The sequence below is a fragment of the Palaemon carinicauda genome, chromosome 1 (assembly GCF_036898095.1).
Source record: "Palaemon carinicauda isolate YSFRI2023 chromosome 1, ASM3689809v2, whole genome shotgun sequence".
NCBI classification, from domain to species: Eukaryota; Metazoa; Arthropoda; class Malacostraca; order Decapoda; family Palaemonidae; genus Palaemon; species Palaemon carinicauda.
The window spans coordinates 264,278,809-264,298,702 of record NC_090725.1 but is presented as its reverse complement, the minus strand read 5'-3'; the positions used below and the strand labels follow the sequence as shown (position 1 = coordinate 264,298,702).

Below are 19,894 nucleotides of genomic sequence, written 5' to 3'. Positions count from 1 at the left end.
AATTATTGACTATTTGTTCTTTCTATAAGCTTAGGTAACATTGGCCTTGCTATAATGTTCCCAAGGGCGTTGTGGAAACACAATGTACAAACGCATACATTATAACTTCTATACATCTTTGGCAACTTTGGCTTCTGTTATTGTAGGAGTAGATTTCGTTCATCTACACTCCACCAATGCCTTCCATTTCTGCCAGACGTACGATAGCTCAAAATATAAGTGAAAAATCGCTATAGAATATGCAAAATTAACACACAAAGATGATTTTGTCAAACTCAGTCATGCAGACGACACAGTAAGGATGACGTCATCATTTAAAAACCTCTATATCTTCGTTATTGTAAAAATAATTGGCTGAAACCTCTGGGGAGTATGTACGACATCTTTACGCACACATAGAAGCAATAAAACGATTTTCGATTTCTGAAAGTTGTTATGTCAATACCCCATGGCGGACGGTCCCCTTAAATGGGATGCATACTAAGCCCCATGAGGCAGCTTGGACTGCTACACATTACCTGTGCAGTCACCTAGGGTCACAAGGAAAAGAAGTCCAAGGGTCTGTGGCCAATGTCAGTAAGGTACAAAGAGGCAAAGATGGTAGGACACCTTCAGCTCCAAGTACACCGATGGCTAAACTTGTAAGTTCTTACTACAGATAGCATATGTATGCACTGACCAAAGGTGCATCTACAAGCAAACAGCCTAACATAGCCAGAAGGAGCAGTGTCTAAACAGTTCCTTCTTTCTCCTGCTGGATAACAAGAAGGCTGTGATAATTGCATGAGAGGTGTCTAGTCATACCCAAGAAGCTTGCAGTTCCATAACATGACACCATTCAACTTCGCATCAACTTGCAAAGAGAAATAACATTGAGAGGGCGTAAAAGACCATCTGGTATTGAGTTTACGTCACAGTCTCTTAGATGACAATGGCAACAGAACCCACATCCCACAAGAGTTTGACATCAATAAGAGCCTGAAACTCCTACTCTTGTACTAATGCAGAGAAGAGATACTTTGTTGATGGAAAGATCCTTATGATTCCCTCCTCAGACTAGCGGTAGGCATATGTGCCAGTGCCCCGAGGATGAAGAATATCCTAACTAGGGACCTAAATCTCAGGATTGGCAAGACTGCTCAAAGCCCCATCGAAAATGAATCGTTCCCCTGAGGAGGCATACAAACTCTACTGAGGTTTATTTTTGGCAGAGGCAAGTGAGGAAGTCTGTGATATGTTGAAAAGTGCTCTAGCCAAATACAAGTTCTCTACGACCCCACAGTAGAGTCTTTCTTTCTTCCAAGAGATAGTAGAATGGAACACTACTTGACTTGGGATCAACTCTTTTTAAAAGTCTCATATTTTTTGAATGTGATAGTGTGCTTTAACTAGTCAGTCTAAGCTGACAAAATTGAATGCTGTGTTTTAAGGTTTTTAGACATTATAATACTGTAAATACACCATTAGTAGTTCTTTTTCAATGAATCTATGAATATTTATCCTATCAATAATGAAAAAGTAAGATGAAAAATTGCCACAAAACATCACTTATGTTTACAGATCTGGCAGTAGAATTTGTGGCTAAAGCACACCCAGAATCAATCAATCAATCAATCAATCAATCTCAATCTCTCTCTCTCTCTCTCTCTCTCTCTCTCTCTCTCTCTCTCTCTCTCTCTCTCTCTCTCTCTATGTTACACGTACATAAATTAACAGCCTCTCTTTACAATAGATTTTAATCACATCCCTTTAATTCCTTTCTCTTCTTTTCATCATTTTTATTGAATTATTTTCAGCTTATTATTTCCCTTTAATATTTGATTCTTTTCTGCACAATAAACTAATACAGTACAAGCATTTTAGTTTATTTACATAAAAGAATGAAAACAATTAATGTACACATTCAAGCGTGTTTAAATTATAGTAGAAATAAAATTCTCCTTGAAATAATAAACACCTGACCTTAAAGCAGATAGTTATATTTTTTTTCTTTTATAAAGAATTGTTTTCCTCTATCTCTCTTATTTCTTATTAAAAAAAATTTCCATTCCCCTGAAATTTGTTGATTATTTATCGGTAGTCAAAATGGAAAAAAAAAAGTTGGTGACTGGAGTGATTTACGAGCCGAGAGAAAAGATATTGGGAGATTAATTTCCTGTTTAATTTGCTGCATCAAAATAACTTATCAAAACTTGAAATAATTATAGATGAAATTTCCTATAAGAGAGAGAGAGAGAGAGAGAGAGAGAGAGAGAGAGAGAGAGAGAGAGAGAGAGAGATTATTTTCTTTTAAGTGTAATGCATATTATTTATATTTTTCATCAGCATATATATCAAATATAACTTGAAACAATGTATGTTTGAACTTATTTTAATCATTGTTATTACTGTATTAGAGTTAAAAAACAAAGGGTTTATCACAGAGTAGTTTACATGTGTTAGCTATAAAGTTGGGTTGTTCTACTTTGCGCAGTTGGTTTGGAAATATCGGCCTGCAACGAATAAGTGATTTTTTTAATCTAACATGTTATACAGTTCTCTGTATCGCAAACAACTAAAACATCAAGGATCGAACACGCGAATATCAAGGCCCAACTGTAATACATTAGGTGTTCAACATAATTGAGTCATTCTACCGAGTAGATATGTTCCCGGTACATAACAACCCTCCCACATGAATGTAGGGAAAGATTGGTTACGGATAAAATTCTGTAGGGGAATGGATGACAGCCTGAAAATCTGACTCTTCAGATGCCAAGATGCTCATAACTCCCTTAACCCCAGAGGCAAGAGAAGCACCAGGTGTGTCCATTTCTGACTGGCAAGCGTAAAAGAATGGTACTGAGAAGCGAGTAAGCAAGAGGGTATGGGAAAGTCAATTGGTGGTAATGACTCTTGCCAATGATAGCACATACAGTGCATGCCGAGACGTTCAGATGATCATGACAGCATATTCAGAGTGGCCCTGATCTTGTTGTCTCTTGGGAACTGTTGGAAGGTGCATGGGAAAAAGAGTGGCCCTGGTAACAGGTATGTGAACAAATGTATCAAGTGCTACTCAGGTCTGGGTACACTCTAGGCAGGTACCACTTCTCCTGGTACATACCATCCTAGCATGCTCTTGGATAGGTCATCGGAGACATGCAGCAACTGTAATCTGACATTTTTAGACGACACCTCATTCTTTGGGTAAAGTAACCACGTTTGGTGAGCATTTGTACCACATAAATATATGTATACTTGGGAAAGGTAAGAAGGTACCGAGAGTGAATGCACGCTAACAAGATAGCGCATAAACATGCGTATTTGTGTTTAGGATCAGACGAGTGTGCACAATGTCTCTTTTAAAGACAGGAAGAAAAGCTCTTGTGGATTCTCTCACAGAAGGGGCATAGTAGAGCTCTGTAGGATTGAGTGCACAAACAGCCAAGGGCATGCTCCTATAGATGCGAGCGCACACAAGCTTTCATCTTCTCTACGTCCTCAATGAAGGAGGTCAATGGGGTTCCTCAAGCAGCACTGCCTATCCAAGGGGGGAGAGAAATAGTATGAGTTACAAGTCTGCAACTCCTATTGATCGGTCTTTGGACTCCTTCAACCAGTCAGGGTGAAAAGACAAAGGTGAGGCAGTAGAGGAGGAGGAACTTTAAGTTCTATGGGTAGTTCGGGAGGATGATGACAATCCCATGATGAACAGGTGACAAAAAAATCAATGGAGAGACTTCAAAATCACATTAGCATCTTTATCACATATCAGGGAATGGGAAGGCACTGAATGAAAGGAGAAGGGTGCTGCTCTTCTGCTTCACACTAGGCAGCAGAAGTTTTCTTCCTCTAATGAAACACATCGATTCTAAGGATTCCTACCTCCTTAGGAAAATGATGTCGTCATTGTCACCAGGCCTACAAGTGAGGGGAGAGAATGCAAATAGCAATCCTGTCTAATAGGAACAAGAAAGTGTAAATGGTAGAATAAACAGACAAATGTCACTCAGACAGAGCTGTTGGGAAACTGTAAAAACTTTACTCTTCCTTAAAATCCTTCAAATGCAAAAATCTGCAAACCAATTATCTAAAGTAAAACCTAATTATCAAAACAACCAGTTGAAAGTGCCAAAAGTAGATCTGTACTATCCAGTGGTAATAAACAAAGTGAGGGCTCACTTGCCTGTAGAGGGGGCAAGGCTTCCCTGCCATCTGGCAGTAATTACTGCTATCTCAATAAAACTAACAACTGTATCCAGCTTTGCTGAAAGCACACGCCTCCTTAAAGATGAGGGTTTGTATTTGTATATGAACAAACAGTTAAACAAAGGAAATTACTAATCAAAATCAATTAAACAACAAAATAATTTCACTGATTTCATGAACAGATCTTGTGTTCTACATATATACACATACATACATATACCAAGGCACTTCCCCCAATTTTGGGGGGTAGCCGACATCAATGAAACAGAAAAGGGGACCTCTCCTCTCATCGTTCCTCCCAGCCTGACAAGGAACTCAACCGAGTTCGGCTGGCACTGCTAGGGGTGCCACAGCCCACCCTCCCCCGTTATCCACCACAGATAAAGCTTCATAACGCTGAATCCCCTACTGCTCCTACCTCCGCGGTCTTCCAAGGCACCGGAGGAAGCAGCAGAGCCCACCGGAACTGCGTCACAATCGCTCGCCATTCATTCCTATTTCTAGCACGCTTTCTTGCTTCTCTCACATCTATCCTCCTATCACCCAGAGCTTCCTTCACTCCATCCATCCACCAAAACCTTGGCCTTTCTCTTGTACTTCTCCCATCAACTCTTGCATTCATCACCTTCTTTTGCAGACAGCCATTTTCCATTCTCTAAACATGGCCAAACCACCTCAACACATTCATATCCACTCTAGCTGCTAACTCTTTTCTTATACCCGTTCTCACCCTTACTACTTTGTTCCTAACCCTATCTACTCGAGATACAACAGCCATACTCCTTAGACATTTCATCTCAAACACATTCACTTTCTGTCTCTCCGTCACTTTCATTCCCCACAACTCCGATCCATACATCAGAGTTAGTAAAATCACTTTCTCATACAGATCTCTCTTTACATTCATGTCCAACCCCCTATTTTTAGCTACTCCCTTAACTGTACCCATCAATTCCACTCTACCATTTGCTGCAACAACAGACCCCAAGTACTTAAACTGATCCACCTCCTCAAGTAACTCTCTATTCAACATGACATTCAACCTCGCACCACCTTCCCTTCTCGTACATATCATAACCTTACTCTTACCCACATTAACTCTCAACTTCCTTCTCTCACACACCCTTCCAAATTCTGTCACTAATAGGCCAAGCTTTTCTTCCGCGTCTGCAACCAGTACAGTATCATCCGTAAACAACAACTGATTTACCTCCCATTCATGGTCATTCTCATCTACCAGTTTCAATCCTTGTAGAAGCACTCGAGCATTCACCTCTCTCACCACTCCATCAAAATACAAGTTAAACAACCGCGGCGACATCACACATCCATGTCTCAGCCCCACTCTCACCGGAAACCAATTGCTCACTTTATTTCCTATCCTAAAACACGCTTTACTACCTTTGTAGAAACTTTTCACTGCCTGCAACAACCTTCCACCAACTCCATATAACCTCATCACATTCCACATTGCTTCCCTATCAACTCTATCATACGCTTTTTCCAGATCCATAAACGCAACATACACCTCCTTACCTTTTGCTAAATATTTCTCGCATATCTGCCTAACTGTAAAAATCTGATTCATACAACCCCTACCTCTTCTAAAACCACCCTTTACTTCTAAGATTGCATTCTCTGTTTTATCCATAATCCTATTAATCAGTACTCTACCATACACTTTTCCCACCACACTCAACAAACTAATACCCCTTGAATTACAACACTCATGCACATCTCCCTTACCCTTACATAGTGGTACAATACACACACAAACCCAATCTACTGGTACCATTGACAACACAAAACACATATTAAACAATCTCACCAACCATTCAAGTACAGTCACACCCCCTTCCTTCAACATCTCAGCTCTCACACCATCCATACCAGATGCTTTTCCTACTCTCATTTCATCTAGTGCTCTCCTCTCTTTCTCTCTTGTAATCGCTCTCTCATTCTCATCTCCCATCACCGGCACCTCAACACCTGCAACAGCAATTATATCTGCCTCCCTATTATCCTCAACATTATTATAAGCAAATAATTAAAATTATTGGAAATTGCTTTAAAACAACTTAACTGATAACCAAATAGAAATCCACAAGAACAATATTTGTAAAAAGATTTTTGCATTTGGAAGTAATAATACTAATATAAAAACAATATGAGATTTAGCATGAGACTACATAAAAACTTGAACCCACCTGCTTCAAAAGTCCATCAGCTTCATCTAAAACAAAGAATTTACAAGCTTGAAGGGACAACTGGCCAGAATTAATGAGCTCTTCCATTCTGCCAGGTGTGCCACATACTATGTCAACTCCAGCATTCAAAGCTGCAATCTGATCTTTCACTGGAATACCACCAACGACTAATAGGTCTCGTACAACAGGATTTTCTACGTACTTCCGGAAGAGAGTCACCTGCTTAAGCGTCTGCTCTGCCAGTTCTCGAGATGGCTGCAAAAGCAATCTAAACTTACATTCAGAAATAATTTTTTGCTTTTTATATTACACAAGTGTTTACAAATACTAAAATGTATGCAGTAACCAAAAATTTACACGTCAAGCCAACAGATTTTTAATGCAAAATCTTTTGATAACAAGAAAGATAGATAAATTGGGCAGAAAATGACAAAATTACCACAACCACAATTACATTACTTAATAAAGTAAGATTACCAATTCTTCAACTAGTACAAAGAAACAATATTATACATATCTCAGAAAATATACTGACAACTTTCAAGCCAAAATATCAGCTGTTTCTGCAAGATAAAAAAAAAAATACCATTCAAAATTTCACTTTATAGAACAGCACTGACCATCTTACACAATGATGTCCAATTCAAGCTCAAAAGATCAGTCATACTCCTATTCCATTAACTTGAAAATTTTTTATATATATCTTCTATTTTGTATATATGACATTAGCTGCCTTCTCAACCTTAATTGCTATTGAAATTAAAGCATGATCAGACATCCTAATTAAAAGATCAGCCTTGCTTTGTAAGCCACACAGAAATAAGTGAATATTAGGTTCAAGCACTTTCCAGAGTGGTATGTAGTCCTAATTATGATTTTCTCACAAACTAATCAAAAACTATTATAATGCTTGTTTGTGGCCTAATTCATGATTTGGTCACTTCCCGAACCAGTGGCAAAATCATGAATTCTGAAGCCATGGTAATCAGTAGCAGAAACAAATGCAACTAATCTTAACCTCTTCCATACGATGATGCAGGTCAAAACATGCCAGGTACAAGGGTGTACTATATGACAATCTAGAAAAATCATTTACAAATATATAAACCATATGGAAGTTAAAAATCATTAGTTTATCCTACCAAAAAGTACATAACATGTTCATATATCACAAATAAAGGATATTTCACTAAAAATGCCTCCTCCCTTTAATTTTAGCCCCTCCTACTTCTTTCTTAAACAAACAACTATTACTTTGTGATTCTAGCTTTTATTCCTGCCTGTGTAAGGACTATTTTATACGTTTTACGTTAACATGCATAATCACACCACTCTTCTTAGACATGGCAACATTCCCAACATGAGGAATTATTCTTTCTTCCTGACACCCTGCAGCTTGGAGATATAGCAATGATCACTTCTCATCCCACCATTGAGACAACCGAGATTCTAGTCTATTTGTGATTATGTAAGGCCAATTATAGCCACCCGGTAAGATACTACTGCTAGAGTTATTGGGTCTTTTGACTGGCCAGACAGTACTACACGGGATCAATTTCTCTCGTTATGGCTCATTTTTCCTTTGCCTACACATATATTGAATAGTCTGGCCTATTCTTCCTACATTCTCCTCAGTCCTCATACACCTGACAACACTGAGATTACCCATCAATTCTTCTTTGGTCAAGGGATTAAATACTGCACTGTAATTGTTCAGAGGCCAGTTTCCTCTTTGTAAGAATAGACAAGACTCTTTAGCTATGGTAAGCTGCTCTTCTACGAAAGGACACTCCAAAATCAAACCATTGTTCTTTAATCTTGAATAGTACCATAGCCTCTGCACTATGATCTTCCACTGTCATGGAGTAGAGTTGTCTTGCTTAAGGTACACTCAGGTGTATTAATCTATCTTATTTCTCTTCCTCTACTTTTTTAAGATTTTAGTTTATATATGAAATATCTATTTTAATGTTGTTACACTGTTCTTAAAATATTTTATTTCAATTGTTCATTACTTCTGTTGGGCTATTTTTCCCTGTTGGAGCCTTTGGGTTTATAGCATTCTGCTTTTCCAACTAGGGTTGTAGCTTAGGTATTAATAACAATCATTTTTGTATTGGTATTCACCATCAAATCACTTTCCTGCTACAGGAAGCCTTCTCGAAAGTGAGATGTAAGTGTGTTGCTCTCTTCCCCCCCCTAAGCATTGATTAGGTAAACCCTAAAGGACCTAACAGGGGAAATGAACAAGTTACCCTATACCATTGTTAGGAAGCCTAGGATTGAAAAAGGGAGTCATAACATCCGAGGAAAATGCTCTTTAGTTTTTATTATGAAAGCTTGGGCAAAAAACAAGAATACCCAAATCCAGCTGTGTGCAGATAATGATGATTGAATGTGTGCCGTCCACTTACTCGCTTGGAGTAAAAAATATGACTTGCTGGTTAAGTCTTGACTACTTTATTGAGAAGTTTATAAGATAATTTGATGAGATTTCTCAAAACCAGGCTAGGTTCCAACAGAGTGGGCTTGATTTTTTTTTTCTCTTTTAAAAACTTGACTGAAATTATTCAAAAGGTCCAAAAGCTCTTTATTGATCCATACATCCATACCTTTACTCAATATGACATGAACAACAGCTAAACAAACTTTTGATAGCAGAGAGGGACAGGCTTAGGCCTTGTGAAGGAAGTAGTCTGTGATCATGGCTTTGAGTGAAGGAGTGCAATGGTTGTCACACCATGAGGAGACCCAAGCCAAGGTTTTACCCTCCTTCCTTAGGGTATCTTTGCATAGCCACAATCTACTCTTCCACATATAAAATGCTCTGGAAATTGAGTAAGCTGACTGGGCTTAAGCTCTAGAAGTTACCTACTTTCAATACACTTCTAGCTTCCAGCTTGCCAAAGAACATTATCTATATGAGTCACTGTCCCATTTTGTAAACTAAGTGGTGAACCACTAATTCTTCTTTTCTTTCCTAGAGGAGCAACTAGCTCTTTTCTTCACCCAAGAGGAAACTCATGGATGAAGGACTTGAAGGAGGATTCTTATTGTGGTATGAACACACTTGGGAACTGTATAGTCCATCATAAGAAAAGTACTTTGACAAGATTGAGAGCACACTGGCATAGCCTACGTAACGGGAAATAGAAGTTGCATGCGAGTTGAATGGCATGCAAATTGATAATTGGAGGTAAGACTACTAAGTTGGGTCTCAAAAAGGGAAGCAAATGCATCCTGAAACCTCTTAAGACTATGCTCCTTTGGCCAACACACGCAGGGTAAACTTCTCAAGAGGAAGAAGTGAAAAAGGGTGGTATAGAGACGAGAAAGCAGTTCTTCCCCCACCATGGAAACCGAAGCAATAATGAATTAAAATACATCTTCAGACTTGAATAAAGAATACCAATATAGACAAAATTCTGGAGAATGCCAAAATACTCAATAGTAAATCCTTGATAAAAACATCAAGAATACCCTATAATCATTTCATAACATGAATACAGTAATGAATTGAATACAGCATAAATTAAGCAAAAGTGAAAACAATATCATTAGTAAAATTACTTAGCATAAGAGGTAAAACATTTGATATGGATGGTGCAACAGTGTCGACACTATGAAGATTAACTTTACTGATATGGCAAGACTGAGCATAGGTCATTCCGCAGTTGAATTTGTTTAAAAACAGTTTTTAATATATGGTTCTAGAGATCGTCTTACAATGAATTAAGGAACTTGGACTATCCTATATATAATCCTAGGACTATAGCTATCACTTCTGTTATAAATACAGTAACACATCACCTTACATCACTAATTGATTCCGTTTTCGATGTTGGTCGGATTTTCACCCTATAAAGAAACTTTTACGTTCCTTATACTGTACATGTACTGAGCACTTTATCATTACACTGGAACCTTGACATACAATTGCCCTAATATACGAATGTTTTGAGATACAACAGAAAATTTTCGAAAATATATGCTTTGATATACAACGAAATATTTGAGATACGATTTTGGGATGTGATAGTTCTATAGGCGACCGATAGATGGCGTTCGGTCTGTTTGTTTGTTATTGCTGCATCCTTAACACTTCGTTGTGTAGTTCGTTGTATTTCTGCCTATTTTTCGTGTTATTTTGTCTATTTTATTATTTACCATAGGTCCCAAAGCTAAAGACAAAGCAGGTGATAAGAAAAAACCAAGAAAATGTTTTCGAAAAGGCAATAATGCTTCCAAAACGAAATAGAATATTTGGTGTGAGAGAGAAATATGAATGATCTCTCTCTCTATGTGTGTGTGTGTGTGTAATAAATGAAATCTTTTTTTCTTTGCTAAATCTCTTTTGACGCTGTATAATCAAGCACCACAGAGCTAAAAACTATAAAATATCGTGCATCGGCGGTAGAATGTCTTATTAATAAGGGAATTATTTGATTCGAAAATTGAGGTTGACGACGGACTAGGCAGGGTTGATCAGCTGATTTGAATGTAAACAATGCATAAGATTATAATTCGCTATGCTTTTAATTATAAATACGACACTAAAATGTGAATACTGTATTACATGCATTATTATTGGATAAAGTTAAGTAAAACGCCCGTGAGAAACAAGGACGAAACAAAATGACAAAGAGACGAGACAGGGGGAAGCGGTAGCGTGCATGCATGTCTTCAGATTGTCTAGACCTTGCGGTAGCACATTTCTTAAGATAAATCTTCGCTAAATCAAATAAATTAGCGAAATCTATGAATTTGGGAAATGCGAGAAGGAATGAAAAATAGTAATGGGAATACGTGGAATGAGGGATAAGAAGGCGTTTAGAATAATTAATTAGATAAAAATGACGAATGAATGCTAGAAAAGTGAAGATGAATAAAATCGCAAAACATAAAGACAACCCAAAGAGTTGGCACGATAGGCCCAGACCTGAAAGTGATGAAAGTCTAGAAAGTGAGGCCAAAAAGGCAATGTTATTTCATATTTGTTTATTACGTAGTTATTTGTCTACAAACGTAAATAAAAAGAAAACAAATCGTTCCCTGCCACCCCTCCCTACCTCCTCCTCCTGGCCTCACATCATCTTTCGTTGTAAGTTGAATTCCTTTATTTTTTTTTATTGATCTTATTAAATTTATTATCATTTATCACATCACTATGTTATTTTATCATTATGTGTGTTATTACTCGTTTATTTGTGTATAAATTGTGTATATTATATGTAATTTAGCTGTGTTTTGGTGTGGTTTTATAGCGCTAGAACAAATTAATACATATTGCATTATTTTAAATGGGAAAAACTGCTTTGAGATACAACTGTTTTGATATATAACGATGGTAACAGAACGAATTAAATTCGTATGTCTAGGTTCCACTGTATTGTAAATGAAGAAACAGACACAATGTCAGGTAAAATGATAAATTTAGAAGTAATCTTTATTTTTTCTAATAATACAAACCTGTAGCTATTTATAGGGACATACTTTCGGCGAAGCTGGAAGATAAGGCATAAGACTTTTAGCGAGATATAACCACCCCATCGCAAGTTAGTAGGGGGTAGGGGGTAGCCAGCTACCCCGCTCACTCACTCGGGTAGGAACTCATGGGAAACAGATGATGGCGGGCCAATCTGTATAAATAGCTACAGGTTTGTATCGTTAGGGAAAAATACATATTACTTCCAAATTGGCCATTTGTTCCATCACTAATACAAACGCTAAGCTATTTATAGGGATGATTTACCCATTAGCAGGGGGAAAGTCTGGACCAACTGGCTTTGGTATTTGACCTGGGGTGTTCTCCGTACGCACTCTAGGTGTAACTGGCAGAACCCATTACACATCGCTAAAACCATGCAGAGCCCATTCAGTGGCCTATGCAATCTATGTGATATTAGCAATGTGACTGGTCTAGAGCAAAGCTGCAATGGCCTTGGGAGGTTGGTATCCTTGCCCTCCCATATGGCCACCAATGGGTCAGGCAACCCGTTAATGGCCCTCAATCAGGTCAAGACCTGCCAGAAGACGTGTTCGACTCCTGTTCTGCCTCCGTCGATCTATGCCTAGCAGCCCTTGGAAGATGGTCATCCTCATCGTCATCCACCCACGAGCTCACACCCATAGAGGGCCGAGGTGGGTTGGAGTCCTCAACCATAGGTCTGGAGGGAACATAGCCTACTAACATCCCTATCGCCATAGGAGAGGTTCCTCAAGGCTTCTCTTGAGGAAGCCTTGACGCCCTGGCCAAGGTATTCTTCAGGCCCGTCTTGGTGTCTCAATTCTCTATGAGCTGGGAGATACTCTTTCAGAAGTGAAGGGTTAAAGGGTTCCTCTTGCCTGGAAGAAGGATATACCTCTCTCACAGAAGGAACCACCGCCTGCTGGTCGATCTTAGAGACAGAGTGTAGTTCTGAAGGCCCTACCTCTATCGTTGAGAGCCGAAACGAGGACGTCGTCGGACTTTGATGATATTGAGAACCCCATCTAGTGTAGGTGTGGAAGGTTACCTGCCGTTGGGAGAGGTCCTGCTGGATGGTGGCACCTGCACCAGCGAATACGTGCTTCCTCTTCAGAGGGGAGACAAACATTTCCGGAAATGGAGGGCTGCGCACGCCTGTTCCCGAGGCTCTGCACCTGGGGTCAGACGGGGGAGAGGCTGAGGTGGAAGGAACCGACTTCTCCAGAGGAATTCTTGGGGTGTTGGATACTGTTCTGTCTGGTGGAAGTGGCACAGACATGGGCTCTCGCTTGGTCTTGAAAGACCGAGACTTGGAAGCGGACGGCAGCTTGGTCCTAGACGACTCCCTCTGGTTGGCCAGGAAGGGAACCGGGGGTCTGCCGTACGGGGGCTACGCTGGAAGAGAGAGATTCCTTTGGGAATGAGATCCTCTCACTTGACGAGGGGATCTGGCATGTTCTGCAAGAGATGGGTCTTACCTAGAGTGCCTAGAAGGCTCTGCATGCAGTGAAGATCGATCTCAAGCCGGAGGATGAAAAGGAGGCAAGCTCTCCAGGGAGAGCCTCTGCAGCGATCGCGAGCTGGTCTGCGGTATTTGGCCGGGGACGGGGATGAGTCCCTGGAAGGGCAACGGAGAACCGTAGCCGATGACCGATGGTCTCGAGATTGCAAGGGACAAGCCCTGGTAGGCAAGAGATGATAAGTGACGATCGAAAGCAAGCACAGGACGAACACGAGCTGACCTGTGAGGATCTGAAATAGGAGGATGAAGATCCCGAGAAGGGGAATGATAGTCATGCATTGGCGAGTGACCGTCCAGTGATGGTGAGTGATGCTTGCGAGCTGGCAGCTGACGAGACAAAGGTGACTGGCGAGGAGCTGGTGAGCTCCGAGTTGGCGAACGACGAGCAGCTGGCAAATGATGAGAAGCTGGTGAACGCTGAAGAGCTGGCAAGTGGCGAGCACGAGTTGACTGATGCCGCACAGCTTCAGTGTAATGGTTACCCACTGGCAAACAACGCTGAGCAGGTGAGTGACGATTACGAAAAGTAGAGTGATGATCACGAGGTGAAAAGTGATGAGACAATGATGGAGACCGTCCGCAAGAAGAGTGAGAGGACATGGTCCTTCGGCGAGTAGGAGAGACATCTCCTTGCAGGTGTAGAAGGAGAACGCCTAGAGGGGCGATGAGGACTACACTCTCGGGAGGGGGGAAGGAATGACGAACCTTAGCCGAAGATGACTCCTGTCATCAGTGGTGCGTCACTGAGAATAAATGACTCAACTGTGGCGGCGAGGTTCTACTGCCAGGGAGAAATGCTCTACAGGGCAGGGTGTAAGAAGAGTGGCAGGGCGACGACTGGAAGGTCTCAGGAACAGTCTCTGGGGAGGGCCTCACTCGTGGACGTGAGAGGCGACCCCCAACCGGAGAGACCTGCCTCGGACTTTGCTGCTCCCCCGACGGAAGAGTCGGCTCAGCATAGGGAGAGCACAGTCTTCGGCAACAGCAGCAGCTATTTGTGAAGGGTGAGCCCCGTTGGAGGCAGGAGTGGAAGGTACTTCAAGGTCTCGGTGCTCAAAACTCATCGGAGAAGGAGCTTCTACTTTGGAAGAAGCCGGTGTCCGCTTTCTCTCGGAGCCAAGTAGCAGCAGTTCTAACAGCGCCTCCTTCGACGGAGGACAGGTCATTCCTAATGAAGGCCAAACCTACAAGACATCAGAAAATGAGAAAGTTCCAAACAAGGGAAGGGGGAAGAGTTGTTTCTCTAGGGGAAGCAGCGCTGTCCCTTGAACCCCAGGTTGACCTGGTCTATGCTCCTGCTCGATTGTTCCTCGGAAGACATCGATCAAGCAGGGGCTTTGGGAAGAGATCGGAGGGTCAAGCAAGTAGTCCTAGGTTTTTTTTTACTTCGAGGAAGACCCCAAAGGTGAAGAATCTCTCTTAGACTTCTTTCATGCGCCATCTCCCAAACCTTTCCCACTGGGAGGTATTCAGAGCAAGTGTTGTTCTGATCACAGGGCTGCCCACAGCAGGACAGACACGAAGAATGCGGGTCCGTCTCGATGGAGGTCACGAAAGTGCAGCAGGAGCAGACCTCATGTCCTGAACAGGTCTGCATAAGGACGGCCAAGGAAGAAACCAAACATACCTGAAAAGAAAAATTGATTAATCAAATGGCATGTTAAGTTGGGTGGAGGAGAGCTATAATGTCCATTCTCCAACAAGCCAAAAGCAAAAGTGGGAACACAACCCAGGAGTGTGAGTGAGCAGGGTAGCAGGCTACCCCACCAATTCCCCCCCTCACTAGCAGTGGGGTGGTTATACCTCCCTAAAAGTCTTATGGCTTGTTTCCCAACTTCGTCAAAAGTATGTCCCTATAAATAGCGTAGGGTTTATATTAGTGACAGAACATACTGCATAAAGTGGATTTTATTTTTGTGTTTAATACTTAAAGATGAGCGATGAAAAGTCAGAACTGACATACAATACGTCGAACAGACGTAAACATAGGCATTACTGTACTAATAAAAAGTTTTAATTTCTTAATTGTATAATTAATTTCCAATTTTGAGTTATCAGTAAGTAATGACATTATCCTGGACTTTCCAATCTGTTTCCTGAACTGAAAAACTAGCTTGTATCTTCTTGTGATTACTGTATTACCTTTTAATGACATTGTTTGAAAAAAAAATCTATTTCCTGTAACACACATCATACAGAATAATAACCTACTTTATAATTTTTTTAAAGAATTCTTCACCATTAATTTTCCATTAACAACTTTCAAGAGTATTTTCAGAATGTAGCTTCAAGATGTAGGCTCAATATAGTCTAATAATCATAATATCCCTTACACAAGCAAAAAAAATCATTAAAGCACTAACAATTATAACTGAAAAAAGTTAGTTTCATACATTAAAGATAATCTTTTTATTGTAGCCTATAAATTGATAAAAATATTTCACAAACCTCAATAATCACAGCCTGAGGTGCATTTTTCTGAATCTTGTTGGGTTCATCACCACCTCCTGCCTTCACACCTGATACAACTGTGCACTCCTTACTGGCTTGGCACAGAGCTACAAAACCTGATTTGGGAGGGTGCTGGAAAGGTGTGGCACCAAAATTGAAAGACATCTCGGCATTCTGAAACAAAACATATTTAGTAATCTTTAGATATGCACTAAAGTATTGACAAGGGCAATAAAAATGATTGCATGAAACAATATGCTCATAAAACTTACTTTAATACCAAAAAGCTGAAGCCATACAATGTAAAGATAAAAAATAATGTAATCATATATATTATATTCATGAAAAATCCAAATAAGACTATAACATAAATTAAAGATGTTATAATAAAGCAAAATAAGAAAGTTAAAGTTTAAGATCAGAATGTAGTGGGAAAAAAATATGTGAATGAGGAAGTGGCACAATAATGAGAGTTCTAAAGGCTGTAAAATAGACTGGAGTCTCAAATATACATATGCTTTGGATATGTAATGAAGAAAGAATAAAAGTGACAGAAATAGCAGGAGTATGATAAGAAAGGAAGCCCAAAATCATGGACAAATAAATATATGAATACAAAATACATAATATATAGCAGAAAATGGCAAAAAATTAACTTCATGTCTAACCCAATCAAGAGAACAATGGTATAAAAACATTACTGATTAAAATAATAATGATAATGTTGATAGAAAAAGGAGAAAAGGTTCAATTCAAATTTAGAACAATTACCTTCAGCACAACAGCAGGATAAAATGTTGCATTCCTGAATTTATTATTTAGTGAAAAGGCCTTTCCTAGGTTAGTTCCATTTTTTGAATAGAGGATCTCCATGTTGTCAAGATCTAGATAACAACCAATAACATCTTTAAGGCCAAATGATTCTCCATAATCATCAAACTGACGGCTGTTTGATATTTTTCCAGTTCCACCAAACCCAAAGCCATTCTTACATGTTCCAAGCTCCAGAAGTGCCTGAAATAAATAATAGAAAAATACTAAATACAATAAAACTAAATGGCTATATTCTCATTTTCCCTAAAAATGTTTACTTCTACAAATAAAATTATTTAAATGAACATTTCTGAAATTCATGCGATATTCATTCTTACAAAGAAAAGCTTGGCCAAAACATGAATAAAAATGAAATACTGTACAAAATTTCAAAAGTAATTTTTGGGCTCAAGCCATGTTGTCCTGATGGAAGGTTCCTTCAGTAGCTTCCTAAGGGTGTATATGACTACAGTAGATATTCCCAGAGAATTACACTAAAGGTTTCACAGAATTCTAACTTCTGGCACGAGTACCCATAAGGTTTCCCTTTAGGATATCGTATAACAACAGGGGATGTATGCTTGACACGCCACATAGCTATCTGCACCCCACATAGCGTTTACGCTTCGAGGCGGAATAGTGGCAAATTATGGGAGGAGCCATTACAAAGTTCTCCTCCTCCGTTACTGTTTTGGTACTCGGCGATGTCAACATCCTGTCGCCATGTTGGCCGCCATCTTGGATGACGCCACCGGAACGCGCCAATGCCATTCCTTCTTACGTAGCGTTTATGACCAGGTGCTTTTTCCCAGTTGTTCGCTAAGTAATTCATCATGTCGCAATCTTCTGCCTCGCCGCCTTCTGGAAAGTTGAGTACCATATTCTTGTATTGTATAAATAAGCTCTAGCCGTAAAGTAACGCCTTTTTATCTTAAAATACCGTGATTTGTGGCGGAGCTGTGCCTTGACCGGAGGCGTCATGTCGGACGCTGTTGTTCGCCTCGCATGCTTTATTTAGTTAGCCAGAACAACCCTACCCGGTCTTATAACTAATTATCAGCATTAGTTATTTAGTCTTCATTGCTAGGAATTAGTTATATTATGCCGATAGTATCCTTATTCGGCGAGCATAGGTAGCCGATCGTAGGCTAGGGTTCTAGCCTAGCCCCTAGACTTGATACCCTGGGTGGTTTTTGTTTACTCTCATGCATGATAGAATAAGTGTTCCTAGTTTTAAATTATGAAATGGAGATTTTAGGCATTTATACATACAGTATAAGATTCAGTGATTGCACTTATGTTTTCGCCTTCGAGGAAGTATACTGTACTAAGGGTTTCGGTGATCTTGGAAGTCGACTCCCTTGCCCCTCACCTAACGTAGGGCCGTATATACTTCCTATCCTCCCCAGTTACCTTACCCAAGGTATCTCCTCCCTCTGAGGTAGCCTAGGCTACATCCTAGCCCTCCTTACCTCGAATCGTATTCGAGTAGGGTTAGGCTAGGATATTCTTTCCCCACTCCTAGCCATAGCACATGAGCTTTGAGTTTGGGACAGAACCTCAGAGTACCTGTCGCTTGCCACCAGCTCCCCCTCTAGGTGAATGAACTCTCCTTTTGGGGCCTTGCTGGTTGGCGAAGGTGGAAGGGCTCTGCCTTTCCCCCTAGTCCACACTTGGTAGGGTTTCGACCCTTTCCTCCTTGTGGCCTAGCGACCTGTCCTACACCTGCCTTCCTGGTTCGGGACTCGCTTCCCTAGCCTAGGTTAGGCAGGCCAGGGGATTCTGTTTCTTTATAGTTTAGGACAGTACACTAGTGCTGTACCTTCTCTGAACTAACTTACCCTTGGCTGGAGAATGAAGTCTCCTACACCTGGGATAGGGCTGGTTCCGGAACAGAACCAACCGCCTGGGGCGTTGGTAAAGGCTACGTTTTCCCCACGCTCCCCCTCAGGACGCTCGCCCCTCCCCCCCCTGTCCTTTTGTGTTGGCCTAGCCATCACACCCCTGTCCGCCGTCCTACAACTCCACCGTGTGCCGGCGGGTTGTGGGTTCGGCTTGGTCCCTTCGTGGGTGAGTCCGAGCTGCTACGCTTCCCGCATATAGTCGAACTATGGGATAGCCTAAGTGATCGGTCTGCCGGCGGGGGACTTCCCTATCTTAGAGTGTTCTCCGGTCCTCCCTTGGACCGCCACACGCAATTCCTGCCGACTGCCAGCTCTGTTGCAGCTGGATGAAAGATTGCCCCCTTCTCTTTCATTTGAACACTCCTTCCGGAGGAAGACGAGGTCGGGGTAACGAACTACCCTTCCCTCTCTCTTCCCCTACCCTTTCTCTCTACCTATCAGTGCTGGTCCACTGCCGCTACCCTGCCAGCAACAGCTGTCAGGGTACCCTAGTATCCACTCTGTCTCATTGATTAATGCCAGTGCTGGAATACCTTCGCCGGTCGCTTGCCGACTGCCGGCAATCTGCCATCATCCAGAAGCTCCTATTCTCTCTGCCACATAGACTGATGACAGGGAGGGGGTTTCCCACCCTCGATAGAGATTCGCCGGCGCCCGGTGCGTTTCCGGCATGCCGCCACGCTGCCGGCGCCACCTAATCATATTATTTCAGTGGACTGTCACCTTTCCCCTGCCGGCCTGGTGCCGGCAGCGACTATTGTATAGCTATATATGATAGCCAGTATGTCTATGGTACAGCGCTTACCCTGGACGAAAAACTATGACGTATAGTTATGCAGTAAAAATATTTCCAGCATACTCTGTGCATCCATGCGCAGTCCCTTGCTGGGACCCATCTGATTAGGGAGGGATTACTTCTCCCCCCCCCCTTTCTTATCCTAAACTGAATGAACTCAGTTTCCCCCCTTCTCACCATGACTAATTCTCCAGAGGAAGCCTAAGCTGTGCTTAATCCATTGTAGATATCTCTTCCGTCTCTTAGGCTCTTTAAGAGCCCCTAGAATTAGTCTCGATGTGGGGTCCCGGCAATTGGCTGGGCGGGATGCACATGTATGTGTCTTTTCTGCTTCTTTTCCAGCTTACTATCCTAAGCTTACACAAGAAAAGGAATCTTATATTAAGTTAAATAACTTTAATGCTAATCTAAGATTACTTTGTCTTACTTTAAGTCATTGTATATGACTTCCGCAGACTCATTCCCCCTTTCTTTTACAGGAGGAGTATGTCCGGTGTGAGAGCGCCTTCTGCAGCGTTTGGCGTCCGGACTTCGACGGCCACC

General features: G+C 41.1%; 2 protein-coding genes across 2 annotated transcripts in view; one reads left to right on the top strand and one right to left on the bottom strand.

Moving 5' to 3' along the window:
* Window positions 1-1,429, top strand: part of LOC137645938 (coatomer subunit gamma-2-like) — a 42,988-nt gene extending 41,559 nt beyond the window's left edge. Inside the window, exon 8 of the mRNA XM_068379008.1 lies at window positions 1,379-1,429. Coding sequence (XP_068235109.1) covers window positions 1,379-1,429 — 51 coding nt within the window. The remainder of the gene's footprint in view (window positions 1-1,378) is intronic.
* The window catches only part of Ddx1 (ATP-dependent RNA helicase Ddx1), a 221,241-nt gene that overhangs the window by 148,997 nt on the left and 52,350 nt on the right, over window positions 1-19,894 (bottom strand). The window contains exons 5-7 of the mRNA XM_068390110.1: window positions 16,610-16,852; window positions 15,836-16,012; window positions 6,399-6,653 (exon numbers count right to left, since the gene is read on the bottom strand). Coding sequence (XP_068246211.1) covers window positions 6,399-6,653; window positions 15,836-16,012; window positions 16,610-16,852 — 675 coding nt within the window. The remainder of the gene's footprint in view (window positions 1-6,398; window positions 6,654-15,835; window positions 16,013-16,609; window positions 16,853-19,894) is intronic.